Source organism: Phaethon aethereus (assembly GCF_964289735.1).
Source record: "Phaethon aethereus genome assembly, chromosome: 17".
In the NCBI taxonomy this organism is placed as follows: Eukaryota; Metazoa; Chordata; class Aves; order Phaethontiformes; family Phaethontidae; genus Phaethon; species Phaethon aethereus.
In genome coordinates this window covers 11,259,712-11,277,001 of record NC_138593.1, presented here as the reverse complement: position 1 = coordinate 11,277,001, position 17,290 = coordinate 11,259,712, and the positions used below count along the sequence as shown (strand labels likewise).

The 17,290-nt window shown below is 45.1% G+C and overlaps 1 protein-coding gene across 2 annotated transcripts in view; it reads left to right on the top strand.

Annotated features, from left to right (window-relative positions):
• The window catches only part of BCR (BCR activator of RhoGEF and GTPase), a gene marked incomplete at both ends in the record, with an annotated part of 98,610 nt that overhangs the window by 59,279 nt on the left and 22,041 nt on the right, over nt 1-17,290 (top strand). For both annotated transcript variants that reach the window (XM_082007713.1, XM_082007712.1), the window contains 6 exons: nt 1,077-1,181; nt 1,702-1,887; nt 5,539-5,646; nt 7,360-7,420; nt 8,343-8,395; nt 8,748-8,888. In XM_082007713.1, coding sequence (XP_081863839.1) covers nt 1,077-1,181; nt 1,702-1,887; nt 5,539-5,646; nt 7,360-7,420; nt 8,343-8,395; nt 8,748-8,888 — 654 coding nt within the window. The remainder of the gene's footprint in view (nt 1-1,076; nt 1,182-1,701; nt 1,888-5,538; nt 5,647-7,359; nt 7,421-8,342; nt 8,396-8,747; nt 8,889-17,290) is intronic.

Sequence of the window (17,290 nt, the reverse complement as noted above, 5' to 3'; positions counted from 1 at the left end):
TACCCTTTCAGATCCAACTACTGGCTCTATTCTTAGAGACCTTTAGCAATATAAAAAGGTTGCAAGAATTGTAAAAAGCCATTTCTGTGAATGACAGAAATAAAAAAAGAGAACTGGAAATAAGATTCTGTAAAAGGGAGGTATTTCTCATTATTTCTAACCTTCTTTGTTTTGACACATTTTCTTCACAGTTTGTGGAAACATTCAATTTTAATTGATCAGGTTAAACATTTTTCAGGTAACAATTTTGAGAGGAAGGATAGCTGAAAGTTCAACTGAGGGGATTACTGCTTCTCTTACACTTGATGCTAGTCTTCCCTTGATGTGTGCATTTGCCCATTAGTGTATTTTTTCTTCTCTCTTTCTTCAGTTGTTTTGGTTAAGAACTCCTTCGTGGAATCCCAATAAGAAAATCAGCATGTGCGTTCCAAGCAGTGCTGCTTATTCTGTCCTCTAACTAAAAACAGATATTGTGCAAGCTGGCGATGAAAAATAATTTAGTGAATAGTAGAGAGTAGGAGAAAGAACAGCCACCTTTAAGAGCCATGTCTGCTGTAACTGCTGTATATTCATGCACATCTGTGTAGATGCAGGGGAAGTGATCCTGTCTGCATAGAGAAACGTGGCTTTGGAATAAGATCATAGAGAACTCTCGTGGGAGGAGGGATTGAGTTGCACACAAGCAAGGGTCCCTAAGATCTGTATGGAGGATAAATTCTGAATTTTTGTTCTGTGTGTTGAATTTTGTGAAGAAGTCTGGGTACCTAATTGAGGCACCAAAGTTAGATGACTAAAGCTAACATCTGTAAATAATCTAAGTGACATCAGTTGCTGGTAAATAAAAATTTCTTTAATGCTTTATATTTGTATGTTTCTAGAAACAGGACACTAAGCACAAGTGCATTTTTTGTTTGGTTGATTTTTTTAGTCTGAAAGTAAACCAAAAAAACAAGTTGTGGTCAGCTGAATGATACCTTTTACTCTCTCCATCCTCACTCTTGTTTTTTTTCTCTCCCTGCCCCCCCTCCCCCTTTTTTTTCTTTTTTTCTTTTTTCTCCTTAACAACTTCTTTGTAGAGTGAGCCAGACCTGGAGAAAGGCCTGGAGATGAGAAAATGGGTCCTGTCAGGAATACTAGCCAGTGAGGAAACCTATCTGAGCCACCTGGAGGCTCTGCTGCTGGTAAGCACTGGTGACAGACACCATTTCAAACGCTGGTACTTGAATTTTCACTGCTGCTTCCATCCAGTGTTTCCCAGAACTTCACACACCATGGGTTACAAGTTGCTGGGTGCAAAGGGTACCTGTTACTCCTCCAGTGGAGAAAGAGAGGCTTAAAGAAAAGACTGGATATAGCACAACCAGGGAGTTATTATATTAGCGTGGTAGTATCCAGGAGCCCTGTCTTTCAGTATGCTGTGCTAATTATTAGGCATGTTGCTGTACAGTTGGACAGAGATTAAGGAAATGGAGTGCAAAGGGATTTTAATCACACCATTAATATCCTGGGAAAATCCACATACCAGGAGTGGCTGGTCCCCATGAGAGAATTTGTTAATGTCTAGCTTTCAGGAGTTGCATGAATGCAAATATCACTTATTAATAGGATGAAAAACAACTCTCTGGAGGGACGTGCTGTAATGGGGTAAGGGTGAACGTACTTGGTTTGCATGATAACGATTTCCTTCATTCTTCATTTCAGCCTATGAAGCCTTTGAAAGCAGCTGCCACCACCTCTCAGCCTGTGCTGACTAGTCAGCAGATTGAGACAATATTCTTCAAAGTGCCTGAGCTCTATGAGATCCACAAAGAATTCTATGATGGGCTCTTCCCCCGAGTGCAGCAGTGGAGTCACCAGCAACGTGTAGGGGACCTCTTCCAAAAGCTGGTGAGTCAGCTACCATCACCAAAGCTTCTGTTACCTCTCATTCATGTAACAGGTGCTGGTACAATTCCCTTTGGTGACTGAAGGGGTGAAAGCCCATAGCTGGATTAGATGAGAGGCTTCTAGCTTTGCCTCGCTGCAGTGAAGGGCCTCCAGCAAAAGTGGCTGTTTCATTGCTTTTAATTAAAGACTCCAGCAAGCTGTGCTACTAATACAAGTACAATTTCACAGAAATGTTGAATCTCCAGGTGTCTGCAGTGTCGTCAAACTATTTTGCTTTAGAGAAAGGTGGGAGATTAGGAGTGTTAAAAAGGGTACTTTTTAACACCGGCAGCCTAAGTGTTTCTCATTGTTGCTGAGCTCCCTCGCACATCCTTCCTTCTCTCTATTGTGCTTTGCTCTGTCTTGTGCTGATTTTCTCTGTTTTACGGTCATCACCATCCTGGCCTTTGTATTCCCCTTGCTGCAGTCAACTTGCTGCTGAGAATCCTTCAAGCAACCTCAACAAAATTCTCTGAGTGCAGAAAAGGACAAAGACATATACAGCATATTCCTGAGGCTGAATTAAAATGCTGAGTTTCTGAGCCAGATGACAAATTGTTTGCATTCTAGGAGATTCCTTTGCCCCTTTAGCCTCTCCCCTAGCATGTGCAGAGGGCAAAGGATTAAAGGAGCTGTTTTTTCCTTTTTAGAAAAGAAAAGAATCTCTGCATTCCTGAGGTGCCTCTGATTCTCAGGGTAGGAGTGACATTACAGCAAGGGGTTTACTGGATGGGGAGTGCACTTTACCAGGGTCGCTCAATTGTTAGCAGCTGTGTAGCCCAGCACCAGCCCCATCCCCTATGGAGCAGGGGGCAAATGGGCCTGGAAGGTGATGTTTTCCATGCATGCCAGCGGCTCAGGATCAAAATATGGGAATCTGCTTTTGACCGCCAGCATGTTTTAGCCAGGAGGGGTCAAGTTGGTGCTTTGGTGGGTAGTTCATGGTATGCGATTTGAGCAACTGGTTTAAGAAGACAAAACCACCTGCTGCTGGTTTCTGAAGCAAAAATACAGAAGGCTGCTGGAAGTGGAAGCCTCACAAACTGTATTGAAAGTGTAGTGCAGAACTGAAGATAGCACTAGCTGAAGAAGAACTGAATATATTCTCTACCACTGCTGGCTGTTGAGCAAGCTTTGACTCTCTGTACACCTACTTAGGCCTTTGTTTAAGACCATTTCTTGCTGATGGTGATCACAGGTCCAGGAGTTATGCCCTTCTGGCACTCCATTTTTATGTTCCCCTGGTTTTTATGTATTTGTAAGAGATTTGTTTATTTTGTTGGATTAGTATTGGAAACAAAGGAACAAACTGCCCTAGTGCAGGAAGCTTTGAGCTAGCTTAGCAGTTTCAGTTTCTGGGGGTTTGATGGAGTATCAGTGGGAATTGCGAATGAGATGGATTGGTGCATGAGATAAAGCTAGTAATTTTTGGCAGGCAGTGGGAAGCAGCTAGATGAGAGAGACAGCAAGAACATCAGGCATTACAAGGCATATATACAGGGTGTACATCAAATCTTTTGGAGCAGACTGTTACTTGTGGTCATGTCATGCAGTCTGATGATAAACACTGGAATCCTTGTTATTACCCTGAGGTCCCTGGAGACATTAATTTTCTTTAATATTGTGCAAAACAAAGCACCGTAGATTGAAGTTATAGATAGTGCATGCAAGGAGTTTTAGAATTTCATGTGGTCTGGCACAAAGTATGATCCATTTGCAACAGTAGTGACTGTTCCACCTTTTTCCTGCTGAAACTAAGGAAAAGAAAAAAAAAAGATGCTAGGCATGTGGGAGTGAAATATGCTTCTCATTTTGGGGGAATATTTTGTATGTATTTTTTATAACTGGGAAGGAAACACTTTAGAACTGTTTTTAGAAATGAAGAAATATTTAGCAAATATCACTGATAGTTTTCAGGAATGGAAAAAAATTTAACCAAAAGACAATTATTTCTACCAAAACTTGTTTAATTTTCAGTGTGCTGTTTTTAACTGAAAAAAAGAAATCTTAAACCAGTATGAAAACTGTGTGTGAGCATTATTGCTTTAATTAGAAGCTCAGTTTTTAATTAAAAAGATGTTTCCGTGATGGCATGTTTAGAGGAAGAAAACGAAAGCTTGGAAAGATTGCTCAGGAGTAGCAGGAAATGAAAGAGCCACACAGGAATGGAGAAACTTTGAAGCTCTGCCATGTTAGCTGGCATCATCCAAACACAAATGTCATAAGCCCCGCAAATGATCAGTAATTCTAACAGCAGCTTCTTCACAGAATCGTGCCCAACTGGCAAATTCAGATTTTATTCTCTCCATACTGCTGGGGCCAGGTCATCCCTGGCATAAATGAGCACAGTTTCCTTCAGCTTAAGTCATAACTGTGTTATTTTGCATGAGGGTTGAGGTTGGTTCCTAATCTTTCAGTAAAATGTGCTCTAGGAAATAGCTCGCTGTTTCTTAGCCCCTGTTAGCTAAAGAAATTTGTGCAGGGAATGTTTGCCTGAGTGGCTTTTTCTCTTCCATCATCTCTTGTACAAAGCTCCATAGAGAATGGGGAACACAATGATTATGAGAGAGCAGGAAAGGAAAAGAGCACTGTCTGTGGGAAAGCTAACTGCTCTGCCTGTTGCACGTCTGGGGCAGAAGTGTCAGGGAAGTTTCAGAAATAATAAGGTAAGTGCAAGTTCTTCTGGTAACAAGCTTCGCTTTAATGGAGCCTTTTACAGCACTCCACCTGTTGGCTAACTACTGACCATGCACCTTGCAAGCATGTTCAAGCTGCTGAGGTGTTTACAGCACAGCCAGTGCAGCTCTGCAACACAAAACCAGCTCTGCAATCCGGACAAGCTTGGAAGCTACCCAGGGATTTCCCAAGCTGGATCCTATGTTCTCTGGCATGAATATGGCTGCATTTCCTAAGTGAGCAAACAGGATCAGTGCTAAGACTTGGTGATAATAATGGCTTAATTACTACACTCTGAGGCCTGCTCCATCTTCACCTGGACCAACTGCATAATCCTTCTGCTGGAAAAAATGCCATTTTCTGTCACCTAGTGCTGCAGTCACTGCCTTACAGACAGATTGCGCTCTGGATCTCTCTTCTGTATTTTCAGCACTCCGATGCCCTTATAACGATGTTCACTATTACAGATACGGGTTAATATCTGGATTTGATTTAGTGTGTCCATCATGCAAAAGCCCGCGAGTAGCTTACTGGGGTCACATTTGTGCTGTTGGGCTGAATCATTCCTGTCTGATTCATATATTGTGGCAAATAGCCAGCAGCTCCAGTTACATCAATGAGCTAAAATATTAATAGATACTAATCTGGCAGCTCAGAAGGGAAAAATAGATGGCAGTAATAAGGATGTGTCATTCTCACAGGCTTCCACATCCTTCACAAGTGAACTTGTTCAGCATAGATGGAACTGGGTGCATGGGAGCACCTGACCTGGTTAAGCAAAGCTGACAGGTCAGAGATGTCTTTCTGGGCCTGCTCAGCATTCCCTGTGATTCTTTGGCATGAAGGAACATGACCCGATGATTAGATGCTGAGGCTGGCCATCCCAAACTGTCTTCTTCCCCAGCATTTTTTTTTGTTTTGTTTTGCTTCCTGCAGGCCAGCCAGCTGGGAGTGTACCGGGCCTTTGTGGATAACTATGAAGTTGCTATGGAGACAGCAGAGAAATGCTGCCAAGCCAATGCTCAGTTTGCTGAAATCTCTGAGGTAATGTCATGGTACTCAGACACACGAGCCGTCTGGATCTGACTAATACCCTGCGATGTCACTCCTGTCTGTCCTCCAAGTATCTTTGCAGCCCTAACTTCTGGAGGAGTCGTGAGCTCCCGTAGACTCACGGCTTCAGCTCATGTTTCTACAGCAATTTATACTTTGGGCTAATGGAGGGTATCAGATAGACAGCCTTTTTGTGCTGGCCCCACCCAGGGGATCCTGTAAAAACTGGCATTGGTTTGAACTTCTCAGATCTGTGCCACCTTCATGCATTTCTAGAAGGGAAAGCTGTATTTGGGTTTCTCAAATATTTCTCTAGCTAATGATGATGCTGACTATGGTGTAAAAAAAAAGTCCTTAATGACTTGCATTATGGCTATCAGTGGAATTGCAGGCTTCACTGGCGTGGAGAGGAGGAGAGGGTAGCTCTCTGTTTAAAAAGACAAATGTGTCAAGCATAATCTGTAATATTATCGACTGGGCTGCTCTGATTTCCTCTCTTTAAGAGGAATACTTTTTGGGGCTTTTTCCCAGGTCAGCAGCTTTGCCTGCAGTGCATGGTCTCATTGACTCTTTGTATTGCAGTCATTATATCTTGAAGAACTCAGTTGCCAAGAAAGTACGAATTTCATATGTTTGTCCTTAAAAACAAGCAGATAGGTAATCAGAGCTGAATAATACTGGGGGCATTTATTGCTCTGAAAAAACTCCCGAGTACATTCAATATTACATGTCCCTTTAGATTTTTATGATAAAGACATCTTCCTTCTGTGAAATGAGGGAAGCAAGGCTTGCCTTTTGGGATCTGCTGTACTACTCATCAGAGTGCAAATGTCTTCTAATCTCTCCTTTCCTGAGGATTTCCATCAGGTTCTGGTCCTTTGCCTGACCACTTCTGTGCTCTAGTGGTGTCAACTCATTAGTAAAGTAACTTCCCCCGTGCTTACTTTTCTTTCAGTACTAAAATGCATTTCATAGACTTTCCCATTTATTAATAATATGTATAGATAGCATTATGGTAGTCCCTAGAAGACAGATTAGAGATTAAGGCCCCAGGGTCCTGGGCTCTGTGCAAATGGCATCCCTCTGTTTTGCTGTTTTCTGAAGGATAATGCTGAAATCATGCTAGTATCTACTGTATTTGGAGTGATGTGATGATACTTTTGCATTTGTATCCTGGTGAGGCTTTCAGAGCTTAGCACACTAATGCATGTAGCTTCATAGTCCATGTGCAAAGAGAAGAGTCAGAGGCATTTTTCCTTTTCTGCCTGAGAGAGGCTGACTTGTCCAAGGTCACCCATCTCTGAGTACAGGTGTAAGGAAGTATAACCTGGGGGTACTGAATCCCAATCCTGTACTTTATTTATTGGTGTACACATACTGTGGCAATGGATGCATCCTTATGGATGTGTCTTTTTCCTTCTGGTGATTTAAAAACTCCACCATCCCTGTTCTGCTACATCTCTATCAATGCACTTCTAAGAAAATTGCTTAATATTTGAGATGTGTGGGTGCCTGTGACATGGCAGTGGTGGATTTACCAAGAAGGAAAGCACATTTTTCCTTCATTGACTTGAACTGTCACAGGGCTGTCCTCCATTCACACTTAGGCCCTCCCTTGGAGGAGCAGATAATCTCTTACATCCCCATGTAATATATTTCAAGGTGATTTGACCATCTGCTACATGGGTTTTCTTCTTCTTTCAGAATCTAAAGGCTAGAAGCACAAAGGAATCTAAAGATCAGACGACGAAAAATTCCTTGGAAAGTGAGTGATCCATGCAGAGGAGACTCTGGTTTGTCAGGACTGGGAGGGAGCTGTTGCCAAAACTCCACTCTCCCTTTTTCTTTTTAAATGCTGGAAGGTTATGGAGTCTTTGCTTGCTCTACCTGGGAAATCACTTGCCTTTTGCTAAGTAGCAGAGCTCATGCATAGTAAGCTGCATGCGTGCATGCATGCGGAAGTCCCTGCCCAGCTCCTCAGTCCCTTTGGGCAAAACCAGGCCAACCAAAGGACTGCTGTGATTTTAAGAGAACATCTGCTACCCAGTGGTAGCACAAAACACAATCCTAGCAGTTATTGTTATATGGTTTTTGCCCTATGGTAGCATCTAGAGAGCCTGGTCAAGATCAGGTTCCATGGTGCTTGTCTTTATGCACATAAATAGAAGGCAAACCCGTGTTACAAGAAGCTTCTATACTCACTAATATAAGAGCCAATCCCCTTCCTGTTTTGGCCTATTATCGGGATTTGGAAGCACTCAACATGTCATGCTGAACGCCAGGAGGAGGGATGCGCTGCCAACCTTTCAGGGACCTCCTTGGCAACTTTAAGAGTGCAAGGCCTGATTCTGACCTGTGGGACCAGGCAGGTTGCCAGGCAATGGTTGGAAGTGTGCCATGCTGTGTGCAGTTGTTCTGTAGTACCTTGTGTGCCCCTCAGCCCCTGGCTGGCAGGACATGATCACAAGTGAACATCTGTTTGCTGTGGAGCATGTTTATTTTCTCTGTGTGTTTGTGTATGTTTTATTGGCTGTGCAGCACATAAACCTTAGAGAAGGGAATTTTCCAATAGCTCATCAGTTTTTAAACCTGTGTTTGTACATACAATTGCACTGGACAAGTTTCTCAGTAGGGGTTATATTTCAGTACCTCTTCCTCATGTTCCTGCTGCTTTTTTTTCCCCACAGCTCTATTATACAAGCCAGTGGATCGAGTGACTCGCAGCACGCTTGTCCTGCATGTAAGTATCTGAAGCGCAGTTTTCAAACTTTAGGCCCATTTCCTATTTTCTCCACCCTTCAAATTTTCCATAGTGCTGCAGGACTGGAAAAATAAACCTGTCATGCTGCCTAAGAGCCTCTTACCTTTACACTAAGGGGAGGGAGTCCATAGATAGGACCCTGCCTACCTCTTCAGTGGTGTTACCAAGAAGTACAGAGTATTATCCTCTTCGTCTAGAGGGAAAGCCTTGCTTTAATCTGTAAGAAGAGGCTGGAGCATCTCATCCTACAGCTCTGGTTAGGGGCCCTGAGACCCTTCTGCTTTCCAGTGCTGCTCATGGTTCTGTTCTTTCTTTCTGTTTCTGGTGTCAGGATTTGCTCAAGCACACTCCAGTGAGCCACCCTGATCATCCACTCCTGCAGGATGCACTGCGGATCTCGCAGAACTTCCTCTCCAGCATCAATGAGGAGATCACTCCTCGCCGGCAGTCCATGACTGTAAAGAAGGGGGAGGTGAGTCTTCCTGCTTTCATTATTTTCTCAGTTTCTAGATACTGGTTGTGCCTTTTCTGTTGAGCGGTCTAGGAAGTTACACTATTAATTTGTTCGTTGCTAAGATACAGTTCATGCAGTGTCCTTGTTCTCTAAAGGATGTGGTACAGCTCCTCTCTGTTTTCTGTTCGGAAACCAGTTTGGAAACCCAGAAGAAAAGTATGATTGGAGTTTCGTCCTTAGCATTGTTATAATTATTTGTCATACATAATTTCTATGATGTATATTGCTATGCACTAAACGGATTTGTATTTTACCTGCAAACTGAAACCAAACAAGAAGCCTGGGAGGAGAAAAAAGTGAGGAAACGTCAGAAATCATAAAAGATTAGGAAGAGCTGTTTTCCAGAATCTTCATTCTTGCCATATTTTTTGCATCCTCATTTCTGAAGAAGAGTGTTGTAAATGGGACTAGGAAGCAAACCAGATGGAATGGGTTGGGAAGGCTAAGGGAGGTGATTGACTCCGAAGGGTGTAACAGAACTCTCCTTTGCTCTGCTAGGAGATGGACTACACCTAGAAAGTTCTAAGATATGCAGGTAAAGGAACTGCACACAATGTTGTGCAAGGAGGGCATAGAGCTACAGAGCAGTAAAGTGCTGCATGCCTCGATGGGCTTGGTTCATATGCCTCGTAATTTCATTAGAAAGCAATTCAGTCCTTCCTGATGAGGAAAGCCCAGGACTGAAAGCAATACTGAGAGAAGGACGTAGGAGATGGTCAAAAGAGAGGTGCAGCTCAGATAGTATATGTGTAAGAGGAATTGTGGCAGCATGCCAGAGACACTGGCTGATCAAAAGTGACCCAAATTACCCTGTACAAAAACATCTCTCTCAAAATGTTAAGATACCATGAACCTTCATGATGTACTCCCAAATGCTGTCAGATAAAAACTGATTTTCAGCTGACAAAGACTTACTAGAAGCTGCAGTACTGGGAATTTGGTGCACTTTGTCCTGCAAGTCTTGCTCATTTTGTCAACTGAGGAAGTCTGCAGCTGAGAAAAGGAGAGGAGGGGCTGAGCAATTGGAGGCTGAGGTAGAAGCTCAGACATCAGTCACTAGGGCCTCAGTGATAGTAGATGGCCTCATTAAAGTGGATGCTGATTGAGTTGTAGCAGAAATCACAGGCTAGAATGCCCCCTCGCAGGGGAGGGAGCATTTTGTGTTCTCTGATTGTCTGTCAGCATCTCAATGAGGGATGCAGGCTTTGAAAAGTGTCATGCAGAATCCTAATGAGGTGCCAGAGCCCAGGCAGAGGGGCAGGCTCAGGAGGATGATCCTGATGATCTCTTTTTGGAGTGGTGTATTTGTTAGATCTTAAAAAGCAGGTAAGGGGAGGCTTGTCAGGGCTGGGCTCAGCAGGCCTGTTCACACTCTCACTGGTCCTGCGGTGACTCCATGTATAATATGGGGAGGGAAAGAAGGGGACATACCCAAGGAGAGGGCTGTCAGTGTGCTGGAGGGGACTGGGAACCCTTTGTGCTCTCCCTCACTGCGCACAGCTTGTACTGAGCCCAGGGAAGAAAAGGACTTGCTTCCCAGAGTCTGCCTTCCACTTTGGGAATCTGATAGTGGATACTTTAAGTCATTTGTCGCCAATATCCCATTTTTTTCAAAGCAGCAGTGCCCCAGTTGACACAACTCTGTGTCTAGAGAGTAGGTCTGTTCACACTCTGCATAGTAATCCAGAGACACAAGTCTGCTCCCAGCTACTCTGTGTGGGTTAGTGATGGCTGCTTCTTCCTACAAGCTACTCAGCCTGGGGTCATAGTTGGGTTTTGTTTATGCCTGTAAATCTTTCCTTTTCTGCTTATCCTTTCCTCTCACTCGCCTTGCTTGTGCTTCCCCTAGGGTGACAGGACAGTGTGCAGTTTGCATCTCCTAATTGACTGCTCTCAATGCATAATGCATTTTTTATTTTAATGAATCACCAGCTTGCTTTGATGGCTTTTTTTATTTGTCTTCCTCCCATTGAAATTTTCTTAGTGGAAAGGAAGGAGGGAAAACAGCCCTTTCCCCTCATGTATTGCTTAGGTGCTAATCTCAGTTATCATTTTTTCCCAGTCCTTGCCTTTTATCTGGAATACTTTTCCCCTTTGAGTGCATTGTGGGGAGGAGTCAAATATCCTTTACCAGCCTCTTGCTCCAGCTCTGTTTTGCAGGATTGCTTTGAAGTGAGGAAAGCAGCCAGTTGTTAATCTCCCTAGTGACAGGCTGCTAAGGAGAGGAGTGCAGGTCAGGGGAGAGTACAGCCTCATCAGCACAGTATTCCTCCCTTTTGCAAAAGATGATTCCCTGCTCCAGGAGCATCAGCTCAGTCTGACCTGCCTGCTGTCTTCCTGTGCAATGTCAGGTGTCCTTGCACACCAGCCCCCTGGTTCTGCTTGGCTCAGTAGGTTTTTTGTAATTCTAGACTTATGCATATAAACTGACAGTTTTCTGTGACATGTGGACCTGGTTTAATATGCTGGGCTGAATGAGTATTTCATGTAGTGCCAAATAGATGGCAACAAAGGGAGTAAAACCACTCACCAGAGGGCCAGAAGGGGCTACAACTGCCAAATACAAGGCAGTATTGGGTTAAGAATTGCTTATTCATAGGGTTAAGCCTATGAACATGTAGTCTGGTCCTTGCTGCCTGCTAGGATTACTAGCTAGTCTTCTCTGCGTTGTGGTTTGCTCAGGGCTGCGGTACAGAGGAGTCAGGTGAGCACCAGCCCCAACCTAACAACACAGAGGAGCCAGGAGGGCTTATCTGGGCTTTTGGGTCTGTTTCCATTCACCCTGATCTGCTACATTCTCTTGCTCTCTCCTTTTCTTTCTATCTTTCTACTTTTGTGGTTTTACTTTTTTTTTTTTTTTGGTAGATTATCTGCAGGTAACCACTTTGCCAACCCTCTAAGTAACTAAACAAATGCATGGAGGGAAAGGGGGTCAGAGTAGCACTGTAACTTCTGACTCAGAATGCGAGTGGTGGAGAATCTTCCATCCCTGACGACCATGGAGCAGGCATCTTATTTGCTCACTGTTGATCCTTCTTCACCGTTACCCTCTTGACTTGAATAGAGAGCCAGTTTAAGGTTCTACTGGGGATGGTCCCTTGGCGAAGCAGGAAAGTGAATGCTTTGAGGTGAAAGATGTGCCACTATTATGTGCCAGAAGGAAGGGAGTAATAATCTTTCTATTCTTATTAACAGAGAAGCTATATGGACTGTGTGGTTGTTCTCAACTAAGCCTGGATGCAAATGACTAGCGCTTGTGTCGTCTTTCCCTGCCTGAAGTAAAGGCTTGTGTTTCCAGCTAATTCAGCCCATTCTTGTAAAGCAGGAATTGATGAAACTGAAAAAAACTGCAGCGTTCACTGGGAGATGGTGGTTCCTTTCTTGACTACTGCTCGTCTAATGCTCTTTGCAGGGTGTTGCTTCAGGGAAATTCAGACCAACCTGAGTGGTGGTGGCCCCTGGCCGTGCAGTCCCACCCTCTCTGAAGCATTCACATTGGTATTTGTGTGATCCTATAGTGGTGTGGAGGAGTGGAGCTGCCTAAAAACAAGTTTTTGAGTTTTGGGTCACTCAGCTGGATAAGTGGCTTAGTGTCTGCTCTCATCAGCACCAGTCCAGACACAAGAGGGCTGACAGGCAGTTCCTTCTGGGACCAAGCCCACTAGATCACATGTTGAATCAGCTTATGCTACTGTGCGCCTTTTCCATTGCCCTGGAGAGAAGAGACTGCTCGGCAAGCTGCTCTGCCATGTTTCTAAATGTGGTTTTAAACTGCCATCAAGGGACTGGGTAGGGTTGCCTTAGGCTCCCATTTAACTTAGTAAAGACCAAGTGTGCTAGGGAAGAGAAAGGACAAAGGATATTTGCAAGGGAGCAGAGGTGCAAACTAAAGCCTTTTGAAAAGCTGGGAGCTAAGCTTAGATACAGGCAGCCATGAACAGCTTGAGGCCTGGTGCCTACTGCTTCTGGAGGCCTTGGGCAGATGTTGGCAACAGAGCAATCAAAAATTGTCTTGGATGCTTCATGCTCTGTCTTACAGATGGAGTCAGAGAGCTCCTGGTGACAGAAACTTTGGAAAACAAAAAGAAATGCTATTAAAATGCTCAAAGAGCAGCCAGTTTAGCTCCCTAGGCAGAGCATCCCTTTATTCTGCAATACTGGTCTTGCAACACACACACACGAGGAACCATTTTCTTCCTACGCTCTGCAGAAAGCCAAACCACCTCTTCCTCACTGACATATGCCAATACCCATCTCCTGCTTTTACCCTTTTCTTCCTGCATCACACATGTTCCAGTCCTTCCCAGGGCTTTCACCCACACACACTGCAGACCTCTGCTGTCACCACATTGGATGAGCTCGTTCCTCAGCACACAAGTGAGGAGAGGGCCTTTTGTACAGCTGTGGTTCTGGATGAGCAGATTTTTAAATTCCACTTTTTGTAATGTGTCTTAGACAAGCTGGTCTTCTGCCACACTTCCGGGAGTTAAACAGTACGTGACAGCAGCAGGATTTATCATATGCAAGCAGCACAAAAACACTGTAGGATGAATAGATTAGCATACAGGTAGTCGTGAGGTTGGTAGCAGAGGAGGGGGAGATGCTCACTGACAAAGGTAAGAGGAGGAGGACAGCAATAGGCAATCCAAAGAGGATATCCAAGCACTGAAAGATGTACAGGGAGAGCTCTTCTGTCCAGAGCACTGAGGTGGGTGGGAGAAGCAGCAGATGAAAACATGCAAAGGAAAGCAGGGGGCCTAGAAAGGAGACTTGGGACTTATACTGCACCAGTACAGGAGCTTTGCAAGAGCCATGGAAGGTAACAGTCTGTCCAGGCCCTGTTTGAGAGATAAAGATGATCCTAATTTACTCCGTTATGATATAAAATAGGAAGTTTTTCCCCAGGCCTCCTGGAACATCTTTCTATAGCTGAGCTGAGCTCCTGTGGTGGACATCTGACTGTCCTGGAGCTGTCCGTGGAAGAGAGGGGATCACTCTGCCACTCTACTGCCACTCTGATTCTGAGAGTATGTTTTTTTTTTTATGTTTATTTGGTGTTTCTGTAGTCTATATGTCATTTCAGGGTATTTTAGGAAACCTTTAGCACCTTTGGTAACCTTAGCAAACAGAGTAATTTTGGAAACAAGATAGAGAGATGATTTCCCACACAGGCTATTGTATGTTATGTACAGCAGGATCACCCAGCCAAAAGACCTCATGTTTCAGGACACCACCAGAGAAATAGCTTTTCCTGGCCCCGGGGTAGGAGAAGTTTACCAAAGTGGGCTTTGGTTCCCAGACTGCTAGAGAAGGCCTGTGGAGCTGCAGTGGCACGGGCATCTGACCTGCACAAGTCCTGTCTGAGGGGGCTGCTGGCTCCCCCAGGGTGGGGTAGGATGAGCTGACTCATGTCGGGAGGTCCAGGAAGGTGCCCTACACTCCTTCACTGTGGGGTTTGGCAGGGATCTGGTAAGCCAGTTGGGAAATCCTTTTATTGTTTCCCTCTGACCTGCTGAACCCTCCCAGCAAGATGAACGATTTGCAGCAAAGGATGTGACCCTTTGCTGGAAGCGTTCCTCCTCTGCTCCACTGCTGCTGAGCAGCCTGGGGCATGCCTGTTGTGCCCAGCCCTAACAAAAGTCCTGTTTTCCAAGAGAATCTGGTAGTTATATCTAGTATCAAGCTCCACAGCCCTGTGAGGAGAGAATTTCTGATGTGATCCACAAACCTTTTCTCCTGTCCTCTTCTCCCCTGATACTTGGTTGCTTCTGTGGCAGTGTACCTCTGCTCCTCACAGAAGGGAGACTTCCCAATTAGCTCATGACCAAGAAGATATGAAGAATGAAAGGTCTGGGAACCTCAGTGTTTTCCTCTGAGTGGCTGACTGGAATACATCCCTTTCACCTCTTTACTTCTGTTCCAGTCAAGCTTAGGAAGTACAGCCTTGTCATCTTCCCACCCAGCTCTCTTTCTGGGACATCATGCTGCCCAAAAACTTTTTGCTGCCCCATGGTAGCACTGTGTCTTGTCAGTCAGGGTATTTTGTACGCAGGAGTGCTAGCCAAAATAAACTCTGTGCAAATGAGTGGTACCTCAGTCCCAGATGGGAAGTATGAAGGCTATTGAATCACATCCCTGTTTTTGTCATTGTATGGCTGAGCTTTCTGCGTGGGTTTTGGGGAGATGCAGGACATAGAGCATGGCTGCTTGGAGAAAGTCTGCTTGGATGGTGACAGCCGAGGACTGTGCAGTGGCAGGTTAGATGCAATTTCAGAAGGCAGAAGTGGTGGCCTGGTTGGACCAGGCAGGCCATGTGGGGAGGTCTGTAGCCTTGCTGCAGGGAATACTTGATGGGCTCTTCTTTTCTTGCTTCGTGGAGGCCTGTCACAAAGGTTTCCAGTCACTGGTGCCTCTTGTATGGGTTTCCCCTTCACTTGAGGACATACTTATCTTCAAAGTACTCTGGTCTAGGTGATAGTACTGGAATACTGCCAAAACCAGGGGGCTGATCTAGGGCTGAGCAGTAGTCCTTCACAGTCCTCCCAACAGCTCTCATGGGCCTGTGCCCTCCATTGCTTGTGAAGAAGCACGTTGCCGGCCATGTTGTTGGCCTGTCTCTGCCACCAGAGAAATATTCCCAGAACAGGGTGCTGAGTCTGTGCTCTGGACTAGCCTGGGGTATTTTTCAGCTAGGAAGTCTTGGCAGGGTGCTGAGCTGGGGTCTCGGCTGATCTCACACACTGCCAGTGCCTGTCAGAGGGTAACAGAAGGCCAGGTCACGACCATGCCATATCCCTGCCAGATAGGGAAGGGATAGTGCCACGTACTGCTGGGTAGCAGAGATGAGTGAGCTGTGAGAACATCTTTACACCTATGAACAATGAGCAGAGGTTGAGCTGGCAACAAGCAGCTATTCTCATTGCCCTGGAGGAGCTGAGCTGATTTGCAGTGTAATTAATATGCATCAGATCTAGAAACCTGAGATCAGGGTTTTGGCTTGCTCAGAAAATATCTTTCCCTGTTTCATTATTGCTCCCAAATGAAATTCTTTGCAGGTGTGGAGAGTGTTTTTGCTACTGACAGCATACCTCCGCCTTTTTATTTATTTATTTTTAAAGTTCAATGTTTCTAGTTTCCTACCTGGGGTTTATTCACCAGGCAGGAGGGGGAGGCATGCACAAGTGCACATCAGCAGCAAAGACATGAATGCAGGCAGGCATCCTCTCCAAAACCACTGAGGAGAAGCCAGGAGGATCACGCCCACCTAAAAATAAACATTAACATATGTACAGGCCTTTCTGAGCCTGAATCACTGCTGAATACCAGAGCTGCACAGACTCCTGCTCAGAGATGGTGCAACAGTCTGCTAGGAAGCAGCCTTGTTTCCTGGCACTGTGGGAAAGGTGCAACTTTTGCTTCTGCTCACAGATTTCCAGGACCTTTGTGTAATGGAAGGCACCAAGGTGAGGTGCTGACACTGTGATGTGTGCTTTATCAGCTAGCTGTGGGGCTAATGCAGCTGCAGGCAGGAAAATGCAGACTCAGTCCATGTCAGGAAGTTTAGGGTGCTGTAGTACAGAGTGTGGAAAGAAGAATTGTGTCTGCAAGGGCATTTCTCTGCCTTGTGTTCCTTGCCATGATGCCTGCTGGGCTCAGGACTGATGTGGTTTGTTTTCATTTTGGAGAGCCAAGATGGGAAGGATGGTAGGTGGAAGGAGAGGCAGCGTGGGGTTTGCACTCCCACACCCTCTGCAGTAAATGTGTTCAGGGCTTGTTAAGTCACGCAGCAAACAAAACCCATGGGGCATAACCTGAGAAACTGAGACATGAATTCTGGTTTGGAAGTCCTGACCTTGTTCAGGTTAACTGCTTTCCTGTTGCATACTGCTGCACAGCTGAGCACAGCTGCCTGTTGGAAAGGGACAGTTTTTGTGTATGTGTTTCCCACCGTGGGGATCACAGAGATGCTGTAGGTCGGGAGTGAGTAGAACTGACAAGTCCCGAACATGGGCCTGGAGAAGGCTGACAGTGAGACAGCAGCAGGGGGTGTTGGTTAGCGCTGGACAGTGTTAGCAGATCTGTCCTATCCCCAGCCATAGTGCTGTCTAGGCATATATGGTACGTGTAACGAGTCGCTCACCCGTTGAAATAGTGGAAATAGTATGGGTCAGGAAAAAGTACCTTAGCATACCTGTGTGGAGAAGCTGATGGTTCCTGCTTGTACTGGCTGTGAAGCAAGGCAGCACTGACAGTTATACATATTGGTGGGAATAAAATTTGCCCCATGTTGAATACTCCTGCCTTCTGTCTGAAAATCAGTGGGAGATACCTGTTCCAGATGTGCACTCAGATTCCTACTG